Raw genomic sequence first — 13,114 nt, forward strand, 5'->3', positions numbered from 1 at the left:
TAAGACACTGTCAGAACCTGTCTTGCTTTAAGATTTTGATATTTTGTTCACCATGGGGTTGCTTTTTGCCATTAATTTGATATTTTAGAATAATGCATTAAAATATTATTTATCTTGATTATTGAGTTTTTTAGAGCCACCTTAATTTTTGCACTTGAGGTCATTGCCTCACTCACCTTCTAATCCTGGCCCTGCAAGGGGAAAAAACAAACAAAACAGATTTTACAGCAATCTGATCCTAACTCCTTACCATTACCTCCCTTCCTTCTACTATCTCTCTTAAAAAAAAAAAAGAAAAGAAAAAAAGAAAAAAGAAAAAAGATTGGTCCAAAATGAGTTACTGGGTTATAAGATGAGAAATCATTTAAATTATCTTCTTTCCATGTCCGGCTTGTTTTGGTTTTTTGTTTTTTTTTTTTTTTCCCTTTGCAATTTGCTGCACCTGACGTCCTTCAGAGGTCTTACAGAAAGTTCTTGTAGAAAGTGGTTTGGGCTGAAGCAACAACGTCAACATTTGTAGACAGGCAAGAGTTTAAAATCTATCTATGAGACGAACTAATGAAACATTGTTGGGCTTCAGGGTGGGTTTGAGAGCAGTTTCTCTCTTGGATTGTTTTAATAGTGTGTTTGTGCGTGTTGCGAAGGGGGTTATTGGATTTTTTTTATTCTGTATTTTCCTCCTTCCAGCTTCCATTGCCTCAAGCAGAGTGATGGATATTCAGGAAGAGCGGAAATCACCGTGAAGGAAGGAAAGAAAGAATGTTCATTTCAGGAGCTACAATGTAACAATCTCCATAACATTGTTTATGATAAGCTTAAGAAGGGCGACCCTCACCTGTTTCCCTAGTGCTGCGGTTATCACGTTCTCCTCACAAGTGAAAGGACCCCGGTTCGATCCCCAGCAGAAACATTTCTACATGTTTACTGTAGTATTTTAAAACTTGCTTCAAAGTAATTTCAGTAGAAATTCAGCGTCGGTGCCTTTTTCTTTTATCTTATTTCTCTGGTCTTTTTTAGCTATTATGGAATTTAAAATGTTATTGCAAAATAATACAAATTCTAGGTCGATGTTTGACGAGAAAGTTCTAAGTGGACTGTAAAACTAAGAAAAATCCGTAAAATGTACTTGCGTTGGCCGGGAATCGAACCCGGGTCAACTGCTTGGAAGGCAGCTATGCTAACCACTATACCACCAACGCCGCGGCAGTCAATTTTTTCTCTCGGAGCCTTTAGTAGAAGTATTATCGGTTAGGCCGGGCGATACCAAGTTACCGGGGGTGTCTCTCCCAACGTCCCTGCTCGCACAGGAAGACGCCACGTTTGGGACGTTTCACCCCACTTGCCGCGGGGGCCGTGCTGGCGCGTTCCCCCCCCCCCCAGCGGCCCGGACTCCTTGGTGCCGGCCGGGAGGTGGCCAATCCCAGGCCGCCGCCTGGGCCGCTCGACTTCCGGGTCAAAGGGGCCTGAGCTGCCGGGTATCCCGTGTCCGCTGCTGCCGCTGTTCCCTGCGCCCGCCACTTCCTGGGCCGCAGTCCCGGGCATGGAGCCGCGAGCTTGAGGCGCCGCTGGCCCCGGGACGCCCTGCCCAGCCCGGCCCTCGCCCCGCGCTGGCCCCGATCCCCGGTGAGCAGTACCCGCGCGCCCCGTCCGGCCTCGGCCGCGACCCTGAACCCGCCATTGACCGGCCCCACCTCAGTCCCGACTCTGGATCCTCCACTGACCGGCCTCCCTGGTGCCCTCCGTCCCGGCCTCCGCGCACCCCGGCCCCGCCATTGCCCAGACTCGCGGTTCCTCCAGTCCCCGCCTCCGTTTCTCCTCCGCCCCGGCCTCTCCTCACTCCTTCCCCGCCCGTCCCCTCCGCCGGCAGGGCCACCTCTCAGCCTCTCCAACGCCCGGCCTGTCCCGACCTACTCTCCCATCCCGTTGCTGCCCAGACCACCTGGCTCTGACCCCTTCTGGGGGTGGCCGCACCCAGTAACGCCTTCCCTTCCCTGTCGGCTCTGGAGGTCCCTACCTTCTCCTCCTCCCCATGCAAACACGCTATCTATATGAGACCAGAGACCACTTCCTTGACCTGCTCCCACCCCTTCACCCCTCCGCAGCGCTCGGCTTCCCCGCCACCCACATCCCCACAGGTCCAGCCCCTTCCCTCAGCTTCGCTCCCAGGCCAGTCCAGCCACCCACCTTCTTCGCACAGGGGCTCCAACCAGCCTTGATACTTCCCCATCCATGCGGCAGCTGAGCCTTCAGAAGTGGCCCGTTCCCTTTGAGCCCATCCCTGTCCCCCCTCCCCCCCACCGCGAGGAAGTCACTTGCCTCAGCGGCAAGAACAAACCTTTCCAGGAGCTGGGACTAAAGCCCAGGAGGGGTGCCCTGTCGCCACCAATCCCTGTCGTCCCTTGCTGGATCCTGGGCGAACTGGGCCCTGTGGCAGGACTTTCCTCCCTGGTGTGGTTCAGACAGCGCTTCAGGGCTGTGAGGCATCCTTAGGAACTACTGGGTACAGAAAATCAGGCCCGACCATCAGGGACTCCCCGAGTGGCAGGAAAATGAGTAGTTAGCCGGTCCTTCCATTAACTCGCCGCGTTAATAAGACATTTACTCTGTCAAGGTCTGTGTTCCACGTCTGCAGCTGGAATGGAGGCTCTCTGGACCCTTTAGAAGGTCAGTGGTGCTGGGCTGGGGTGGCCGGGAAGGCTGGGTGTGTGCTGGTGGGATTTATTTGCCTGCTCCTGGATACAGAATTTGGCAGGAAGTGGTTTTCTGCAGCCCTGGGGTCACTGGTCTTGGGGACAGTGGTCAGGGGCTGCAGCTTCGTGTGCTCTTGCTGGAGACTTTTCTTTCTATCCAGCATCGTATGCTAGATGTCCATGGACAGACGCCCTGGAAGGACAGGGGGAGAAAAAGGAGGGAGCACTGATTCCAGCTGGATTTGGTGGATGTGTGGCTGCATCTCCCCCTCCCCCGCCACGTACACACCTTATACGGTGCCTGGCGCTCAGTCTGTAAATGGTGTGGATTCTGGCTCTGAAAGGAACTTGAGTCCAATTCTCCCCTTGGTGTAATTTTAAGTAACTTGGTTAGATGACAATATTAGCTGGCCCGTAGTTTCTGCTATGTCAGCTACTTTACCCGTGCAATCTCATTTAATCCTCACAGTAGTCCTAGGCGTAGGCACTGCAGTCCCACTTTTTTTTTTTTAAATAAATTTATTTATTTATTTGTTTATTTTTGACTGAGTTGGGTCTTTGTTGCTGCACGCGGGCTTTCTCTAGTTGCGGCGAGCAGGGGCTGCTTCTCGTTGCAGTGGTTTCTCTTGTTGCGGAGCACGGGCTCTAGACACGCGGGCTCAGCAGTTGTGGCTCACGGGCTCCAGAGCGCAGGTTCAGTAGTTGTGGCGCACAGGCTTAGTTGCTCTGCGGCATGTGGGATCTTCCCGGACCAGGGCTCGAACCCATGTTCCCTGCGTTGACAGGCGGATTCTTAACCATTGCGCCACCAGGGAAGCCCTTCAGTCCCATTTGTAGCTGGGGAGATTGAAGCACAGAGAGGTTAGGCGGCTTCTCCAAGGTCACATAACCCAGTAGTGGCAGAGTCAGGATTTGAACCCAAACCTCTCTGACACCAGAGCCCACAGTTTTCACCACTGGACTGAGGTGAAATCAGTGCTTCTTTATGGTGACATTTTGCTTCACTTCTTCCATGGGATCTCTGTCCTGGGACCAGGCGCTGCTTTCTTTTCCTTTAACCATCAGGGCACCTGTCTTGTCAAGAAGGGGGTGGGGTGCCCACCAAACCAGGGGTCCCTTTGACTTTGTTCAGCGTTCAAGTGAGGACAGGGACTCGTTCATTCAACCTGAGATGTTTGCTGTACTGAGTGCTTCCTGTCTGCCGGGGCCACAGCAGGAACAGGACAGATGGGGGCCTGCCTCCATGGAGCTGACATCCTGGTGCGGGGTGCTCACCCACCCAGAGAGGGCTTCTCAGCCTCAGCACTAGCGATATTTGGGGCCAGATTATTCTTTCTGGCGGGGGAAGGGCATCCTGCTAATTGTGGGGGACTTAGCAGCATCCCTGGTCTCCACCAACCGGATGCCAGCAGCATGCCTCCCAGTCGTGACAACCAAAAACATCTCCTGGGAACACCAGCCCTCGTCAAGACCCCCTGGCTTAGGAGATTCACTGACCCCCCAAGAGACTCTGCACTCCATGACCATCTGACCCTCAGAGGTCCTAGGATGCTGCACACATTTAAACACACAAACCAAGAGGGAGGGACAGGAGGCGACTCACAGACGCTGGGGGCCACTCTGATTTATACCATCTGAACCACTGGGGATTTATTTTGGTGTCTAGTGTGAGCCTAAGGATCTAACTCCATTTCTTTCCCCCAAACAATGAATACAGAGTTTCTCCCCTTGGGCACTGTGGACGTTGGGACCAGATCATTCTCTGGGGTGGGCCATCATGGCCACGGTAGGGTGATGAGAGGCATCCCTGGCCCCACCCACTGGATGCCGTGGCACCACTCCCCCAATCAGTGGTAACAGCCAAAAATGTCTACAGACATTACCAAGGGTCCCCTGGGCCAGGGGGGCAGGGAGAGGGGGAAAATCACCCCCAATGAGAACTACCATTTTAGAATGAGTGCTTACAGAAAGGCCCAGGTGTTGAGATGGGGATAACAAGGTAGCAACTTTGGACTTCGTGCCAGGAAAGACCCCTGAAGAGGTGATACTGGGACCCAAAGGATAAGAGGGAGCACGTCATACAAAAAGCAGGGCAAGGGTGTTGTAGGCAGAGGGACTGGTAAGTGCAAAGGCCCTGAGGTAGGACTGAGTCAGCATGTTTAGGGGAGATTAAGGCCAGCGTGTCTGGAGATCATGGTCAAGGAGGTGGGGTCAGGAAGGCCATCAGGGAGCAACCACAGTGGGGAATTTGGGTTTATTTGATTTCCAGCAAGTGCCGTGGGTGGCGGCCCCCAAATCGTTTGAAACTCTCATCTTCTCAGGGACTCTCATCTTGGGAGAACCACCCGGTTTCTGGCAAACGCCCGGACAGGTGTTCGAATTTCGAATTTCAGGACAGGGCCTGCACCATCTGCCTCATGAGGAGGCCCTTGGCATTGGGTGTTCCCCGCAGACAGGAGGGCGGCCTCGAGGAATGGGGGCAGGGAGGGGGGCCCACAACCCCACACTGCCAGAGTTGCAGCCCCTCGGTCTGCCCCCTCACAGGCTCACCCCCCCCCGAGGTCAGCCGAGTGGTTAATGCGGAAGGTTAAGAAGGTGCGGCTGGACAACACAAACACAGGACGTTGGCGAAGGTAAGGGGCGTGCCCTGGGAGCCCTGGTCGGTGGGGACGTGGTAGAGGTTCCCGAATTTCCAGCGGAGTCTTAGGTCTGGGAAGGCACCTTGGCCACCCCGACGTTTCTGCATTTCCCCGGGGTGCGCGTCTGGCTGTTCTGCGTGGGCGGCAGCGTGGGCTAGGGAGGGGTTGTTCAGCCTTGGCATTTTTGACACTGGGGCTGGGTCATTCAGTGCCCGCACTGGCATTGTAGGGTGTGGAGCGTCACCCACCTGTCACGACAGCCACAGGTGTCCCCAGACATCACCCCGTGTCCCCTGGGGACGGGGTCAGCCCCAGGTGAGAACCGCTGGCCAGACGGTCAGGATGTGGGTTTGGGGTCCAACAGACTTGGGCTCCTGCCCTTCCTCGTGGGTGACTTTGGGCGAGCCACATGACCTCTGAGCCTACTTTCCAGTCCAAATGAGGACGAGCCCAGAACTCACTAGCCAGGGTTGCAGTGAGGATTAAACGTAATCATCCACACAAGGTCCAGGCGCTTGTAAGTTCCACGTGTGGGGCCCGGCACGGGAGGAAGGGACCACAGGAATTCCGCAACCTAGCCGACCTCTCTCACTATCAGTTTTCTGATCCTCAGGCTCATCTGCTTTTAGGGAGCGCGAGGATCGGGGAGGCAGGAAGGGAACGGGAGATGGTTCTGGAAGACAGGGCTGACGTTAAGCACGGTCACTCGTTTCCCGGATGTGGGCTCTGAAAACGGGTGGTGTGCGTGCATTCCGGTGTCGGTTAGTGATGGGACCCCGAGTCTCGTCTCTCATGTGCGCTAGGTACCACGTGGGCACGGGCTGGGCTGCATACTGACTTGAAGAAGCTGAAGGCCCGGGCAGTGCCAGGGCATGGCCTTCATAGGGCAGAGGATGGCCTGCTGCTTCCAGGGAACCCGCACCCGCAGGCATGCGCGAGTTCCCTGAGGGCCACTCTGAGGCATTTCCGGAGTGTGGCGGGCCCCGCCCCTCCCTTCCCCTCCCCTCCCCTCCCCTCCCCTCCCCTTGTGCCTTATGAGAATCTGCTTCCCTCATCACCGGCCCCGCCTGGGTCTCCACCTGGTGCCCCTGTGGGCGGGTGGTCCCAGCCCGTGAAGCACTGGCTCAAACAGATCACAGAATGCCATCGGGCCTCGACTGTGACCGCACCAGCGGGTCCCGAGCTGTGCGCTGGCAGTGTCGCGGGCTGTGAGGCATCCTACCGATTGGCAGAAGGAGAGCGTAGGTGGACCTGGCCTAAGTGGCTTAGAATCCACTTTCATTTCCCCAGCTGTGTAAACTCTTGAGTCAAGAAGCCGAGCCCCAGCTGGCACTGAATGAGATGGGGCCGGCACAGGCTTGCTTTCTATGGGCTGCATTGCATTCACCTGTTCCCCCTCCGAGGCTCTCTCTGCGTCTGGGGAGGAGAGGGGCGAGCGGAGGACCGGGGTGTAGCAGCAAGCCTTAGCCTGGGAGCTCAGGCTGCCTGGCCACATCTAGAAGATTCCTAGAACTTTTCCCGATGTTTCATCTCGTTTCTCGTCTCCTGGATCGTGTTTTTGCTTCCTGGGCTCTCTGCGCGGATCGGAGGCAAGATCATTTTTATCGTTCTTTGCTGTGGAAAGAAGCCATGAGATTCCGGGAGTGCTTCCGCCAGCCTCTCCGCTTCTGGGGTTCCCCGTGGGAGCCCTGGAGGCCACGGTCTGTTCTTGTGCCATGAGCGGGGCTTGAATTGTGGCAGCCGAGTCGGTGGGGGGGCTCGGCGGGTTAGAGGACATCCCCTGCCTTGGTTTTCTGGGCTTGGTGCCAGCAGCGCTTGGGGCCGTGTGGGCTCCGCAGCGCTCAGCCGGTCCTGGCCCGGCCCCTGCCCAGCACCGCCCGTGGCCCCTGCCACCCTCGAGGTGAACCGCAGCTCTGCGGCAGGCCGGGACGGGCCATGCGTGCCCCTTGGCAAGGCTTCCGTCCTTCCAGAGTTTGCTTTATTTGACCCGAGGGCCCCGAAGGCTCTGATGGCCTGTGGTCCGTGTCTCCAAAGCTGCCATGGGAGGAGCTGAAGTGTCTGGAGGACAGGACACGCCAGCTTGTTGCCCCACCACCGCTCTTCCCCCAGCCCGGCTGGGTCAGGGAGGACTGAACAGGGAGCGCGGTTGGAAAGGGCACTTTGATAATCAGCCCACAGTGGGTGCTCAGGAGCCAGGGGAACTGCCTCGTGTCTCTTTCTCCCCTTGCCTCTCAGAGCGGGCAGGGGTCCTTTGTCCTGTGGTGGTCACTGCAGGGTCTCATATTGGCAAGGGGCAAAGCCTTCTGGGAGTCTTAAGGCTCCCACTGGAAGGGGGAGCACCAGCTCTGTCCATGACTTCTCTAAAGCCATCCCCTCCTACAAGGGAACACCGACTTGTGCCCGCAAAGCCGCTAATCCCAGAGGATAAGGAATCCCAGCGTCTGGCGAGGCCTTCAGCCATTCGGTGCCCTCGCAGGAAATCGAGCCTGGCCCGCTCACATTGGCTGGCCTCGCTAGACGACCCTGGCTGTTCCAGAACCGGGTCACCGTGGCCATGTTTAGATTTCCCTAAAACAAATATTTGTCTGGCCAGTCCTGTTCAGTCAAGAAGTGTGCTGAGCAGCGGGGGTGGGGGTAGGGGGGGAGCCGTTGCACAGCAGCCGCTGCCCCTGGAGGGGGAGGAGAGAGTGGGATGGCCTCTGGGGGAGGGTTGCACGTCCATCCTCTCATGTGGAGCTCCCCCGATGTGCAGCGAATATCTGCCTGGGCCTCTGAGCACCTCTGGTGAGGCACGAGAGGTTCCCCCGCTGGCCAGCAAGCTGACGGCACCAGTGAGGAGGTTTGCAGACCCATTGCTTACGCTCAGTTCTTGGTGCGGGAGCGAGCGTGTCTCCCAGCGGGCTGTAGGGGAGACCATGATTCTGTGGCTCTCCGAGGAATGCCTCCTGTGTGCCGGGGCCGTGTGAGGTGCTGGGATGCTGCTGTGAACGGGACAGATGCAGGGGAGACAGGAAGGGGACCCATGAACAGCCACTGTGACGAATGCTCAGAGGGCAGGGCAACCAGGTGGCAGGTGAGAGGTGAACGGAGAGACAGGTTTCGGTACAGATGTTCATCTGAGGACCCGACAGATACTTAAGCTGAGATCTGATTAGAAGTTAGTCCAGTAGAAAGAGGGAAAAAAGTGTTCCAGGCAGAAAGGATAGCACATGCAAAGGCCCTGGGGCAGGAAGCAGTCTGGCCTGTTTGGGGAGCTGAGAGAAGGCCAGTTTGCCCGAGGCCTAGTGATGAAGGGGGGTGAGGTGTGAGGGCCTGGCAGAGGTCAGAGGGCAGAAACCATCGAAGGCCGTGGTGAGCGCTGGTTTTTAACCCTGGAGGGTGTGGAAAACCAAGGAAGGGTTTTAAGTTAGGGGATCAGATTTGCAGTGCATGTGCAGTCAAGCTGAGAGACGGTTGCAGTCATTCATCTGAGAGGTGATGGTGGCCTGGATCTCAGGATTCGTGGATGGAGAGAAGATGAACGATTTGAGAAATACTTAGGGGGGGCGGGGAAGGTTGCACGGGGCTGGGGCCCTGCCAGGGGAGTCGGAGAGTCTGATGGGAGGCAGCTTGTAAGTGGAACCTGGGTACCACCCCCCCCCTTCTCATTGTCTTCCCGCCTGTCCCTCCCTCCTCGTAGCTTCTCGCTGAATTCCGAGGGGGCGGAGAGGATGGCCACCGGGGCGCCGACATCCGACCGGGGCGACGCAGTCGAGATGGAGGACCCAGCCTCCCGCTTCCAGGTGCAGAAGCACTCGTGGGACGGGCTCCGGAGCATCATCCACGGCAGCCGCAAGAACTCGGGCCTCATCGTCAACAAAGCTCCACACGACTTCCAGTTTGTGCAGAAGACGGACGAGTCGGGCCCCCACTCCCACCGCCTCTACTACCTGGGTAAGCCCCCGGGCTCCCCTCGGAGCCCCCAGGCTGCCCTCGAGCCGGGCAGCATTTCTGGGACAGCTGCTACTAAGTCCTCTAGTCTCCAGATGTTGGCCGCTCCAATTAGTTTAGAAGGTCCCAATAGAGGGCCTGGCCCTGGGCAAACTGTCCCATGAATGACGCAGTGCTGCCCATGTTGTGATGCCACCCGTGGATGGCATCTGTTTACAGTGAAAGTCTGGGGCAGGCATCCCCCACGGGGCTCAGATGTGTATGTGACCAGAGCAGAGGGCAGTCCTGCCCCATCTGTGTTACAGCAGCACCATGGTTCGGGCCTGGCCTGTGGGTCTGAGGCCCTGAGATTGTTTCCAGCCCTCGTCAGCGGGGCCCGCCCCCTGAGTCACTTCCCTGCCACCTGGGCTGGGCTGGGCCTGGCTAGTGAACAATTTGACTTCCCCCCAGTGGGAGTTGAAAGTAACTCCAGTAGATGCTTGCCGGCTAGCAACGCGTCAAGAAGGAAACTGAGGCTCAAGGAAAGGTGCTACGGTGGCATAACCATGTGCGTCGTGGGTTGACAGTTGGGGTTTGCGCTCCCTGCCCGAGATCTCTGGCGGCTAAGCACGTTAATGGCTAATCACGTCTGCCTCCTGGTATGTGCCTTGCGAGCAGCACTTTCTACGTCATTGGCAATTATTTATGTGTTTGTGTTCCCTGCCGGCCTTTGGGGCACGGATGAGGCCTCGTGTACACCTGTGGCCTCAGCAGCTGGGCCAGGGCCTGGCTCCTGGTAGGGGGACAGCAAATATCTATTGAGCAAATGAATTTCGCCTAAAGGTCTTCCAAGGCAGGAAGGAACAGTGCCAAGCATGTCCCTTTGTAAGTAGCCTGACACGTTCTTGTTGATCCAGGGCAGGTTTTTAACCTCAGCACTGGACGTTTGAGGCCAGCGCTTTCTCTGTGTATCCTCAGCCTGCCCCCAGTCAGCCCTCAGTCAGTATTGGAAGCGAGTGATGGAGTGAACGAATGAGTGAAGGTCATCCCCTGCCTGAGGCTGACCCCACGCCAAGGACCGTGAGAGTGACTGAGATGGACGCCAGATGGCTCTCCCTTTCCCACAGTCCATGCCGTCTCTCCTCCTAGAGGCCCATGTGGAAACCAGATGGCGGTTTGGCAAGCAAAGGCAGAGAGGGGAATGGTCTAGAAGGGTCAGCAAGCGACGGCTGTCTGTTTTTAGAAATCTAGTTTTGCCGGTGCACAGCCATGCCCACTGGTTTACAGACCGTCTATGGCTGCTTTCGAGCATAATTGCAACAGAGGTCATGTGGTCCGCAAAGCCAAAAATACTTACTGTCTCTGGCCCCTTGCAGAAAAATGCTTGCCAACTCTAGCCTAGGAGAGATTAGGGCATGCTTCAAGTTTCATTTACCCAAGGGAGAGTTGGCTGTTAGGACCGAAAGTGGCCAAGGCCCTGGGACAGTGGTGAGCTGCTGCCTCTCTCTTCTTTTTTCCTGTGGTTCCGTGGCCCCCAGTCCCTTTCTCCCAACGCAGTCTCTCTTGGGCCTCTCGCTCTCTCAAGTTCAAGGTGCCGTCCTGGTCACGGTACTTATATGAGTTTCCTGGGGCTGCTACTGAAACAAATGCCCCCCGACTCAGTGGTTTAAAACAACAGAAACGTATTCTCTCTCAGTTCCGGAAGCCAGAAGTCTGAAATCAGTTTCTCTGGGCCAGTCAAGGTGTCCGCAGAGCCAGTCTTCTTCTGGAGGCTCTAGGGGAGAATCTGTTCTTTGCCTCTTGAGGCTTCTGGTGGCCACCGGCATTCCTTGGCTTGTGGCCGCGTCACTGCAGTCTTTGCGTCCATTGTCTCATCGCCTCCTCCTCTCCGGTGTGTCTGTAATCTCTCTGTCTCCCCCTGATAAGGCACGAGATTACATTTAGGGCCCACGGAGATAATCCAGACTAATCTCCCCAGCTAGAGGTCTTTAACATAATCCCATCTGCAAAGGCCCTTTTGCCAGGAAGGTAACATACAGTTTCCAGGGATTAGGACACGAGCGTAGCCGTTGTTAAGCCAACCACAGAGCTGCCGAAAGGGACAGAAATGCTCCGAGCTGCATTGAGCCACCAAGGACCCCTCATAGTAAGGGCACGGGCGTGTCAGGGAACCCCCCAGCCTCATGACCAGCACTGAGAAGCCCAACCATATGGAATCCAGGCATCTGCCCTCGTATGTTTCTCTCCGTGGATCCACCCTCACTGCCCACCTACCTTCCACTGCCACACTCCCGGGATTGCACGTCTGGTTCCAGCCACCAGCAGAAACGGACCAGCTTTCTCTGAATTTCTGGGAGAGCGAGTATGATGGGCTCAGACATCCACTCAGCCAGTCATCCTTGGCCTGGGGCGGGCGGTCCCTGCCGTCTATAGCAGGTGCTGAGGGCCCACTCTTGTAGGGGGCGGCTCCAGACAAGGAGTGTGGACCCACTGCGGCTCCAAAAAGTGCCTAGAACAGCCCAAAGCCATCCTGCTTCTCTTGGGGTGACGTTGCTCACCCTTGAGCTGATCCAGTCTGCATCACTCAACACCCTCGGGGTACCCTTGACCTCACTCCATGTCCAAGTTCCTGGGGCAGGTCTCCCCAGAACCCCCGTGTATTTATAACCTGTCTGCACTAGCCTGGTGCTGGGGGAATGCTGGCAGCCAGAAGCATTTATGGATTGAACAGAAAGGACCTCTAGGGGCGATGCCCAGCCTGCCCCCTGCTCCCCTGGGACCCCTGCCAGTCACTGTCCTCTGGGAAGGCTCATTGGGAGCCCAGTGCACGTGGGATGGAGCAGAACAGGGGACACGCCTGCTGCTCGGGCGCGTCCCCGGAAGACGGTTCCAGGGCTCAACTTCCCCCAGTGGGTCGGCTCCTCCCCCCTGCAAACGGGTGTCCTGCATTCGGTGGAGGAGGGCACGGGGCCCCAGACAGCACTGGGGGTCCCTTAGGGGGTCCCTCGTGTCCTGTGTCCAGGTCCAGGGTCACATGCCCCACGTGGCCCCTCATCCAGGCCACGCGGTGTTTGCCCAGGCCCCTGGGCCACCTGCCATGCTGGTGGGCTTTGGGGTGGGGTGCTGTCCCCAGAGATGGAGTGGAGCTGGTAAGAGGAGGCCCGGGAGGGACCGTGACAGCAGAAGTCCTCGGCCGTGGTCAGCCGTCCCAGACCCTCGCCGTGCGCACCGTCGCAGGTGCCGAGGGCAGCTCCTCCAGGGAATGTGCCGGGATGGGCCGTTTCGTGTCACTGCTTATGAATCGTTGGCGGGGGGAGGCGGCTCCGATGTCCTTGGGGAGGCCGCACCGTTGATTTCCTGTTTGGAAGGCTCCGGCTCCCAGAGAGCCTGCGGACACGGGCTGTGCAGAGCCCACGGCGCCCGGCCGAGAGCGGCCACCTGCTCCCTCCTAGCCTTCCACGCTGGCCCTCCCAGCCACCACGCTGGGTGGTGTTTGCTTTTTTTTAAAATTGAGATGTAATTCACATCCCATAAAATTCTCTCTCTTAAAGGTGGAGAGCTTGGTGGTTTTGGGTACAGTCACAGTATTGTGCAACCGTCACCACAGTCAAATTCCAGAACATTCCATCACCCCAGAAAGCAACGCTTGTGCCTATTAGCAGTCGCTCCCTATCCCCCTCCCCCAGCCCGTAGCAACCACTGACTTGCTTCCTGTCTCTGGATTTGCCTGTTCTGGACCTTTCACAGAAATGGAATCACAGGGACTTCCCTGGCAGTCCAGTGGTTAAGCCTCCGCGCTTCCGCTGCAGGGGGCGCGGGTTCCATCCCTGGTCTGGGAACTAAGATCCCACAAGCCGTGTGGCCAAAAAAAAAAAA

At 57.0% G+C, this 13,114-nt stretch overlaps 1 protein-coding gene across 3 annotated transcripts in view; it reads left to right on the forward strand.

The window, feature by feature from the left end:
* The first annotated feature begins 1,462 nt into the window (after positions 1-1,462).
* The window catches only part of DPP9 (dipeptidyl peptidase 9), a 40,832-nt gene continuing 29,180 nt past the window's right edge, over positions 1,463-13,114 (forward strand). For all 3 annotated transcript variants that reach the window (XR_009700882.1, XM_061190691.1, XM_061190692.1), the window contains exons 1-4: positions 1,463-1,623; positions 2,612-2,664; positions 5,235-5,323; positions 9,009-9,262. Coding sequence is in view for 2 of the 3 variants with exons in the window: in XM_061190691.1 (XP_061046674.1) it covers positions 5,268-5,323; positions 9,009-9,262 (310 nt within the window). In the remaining variant the exon portion in view is untranslated. The remainder of the gene's footprint in view (positions 1,624-2,611; positions 2,665-5,234; positions 5,324-9,008; positions 9,263-13,114) is intronic.

The sequence above is a fragment of the Eubalaena glacialis genome, chromosome 4 (assembly GCF_028564815.1).
Source record: "Eubalaena glacialis isolate mEubGla1 chromosome 4, mEubGla1.1.hap2.+ XY, whole genome shotgun sequence".
Classification (NCBI taxonomy): Eukaryota; Metazoa; Chordata; class Mammalia; order Artiodactyla; family Balaenidae; genus Eubalaena; species Eubalaena glacialis.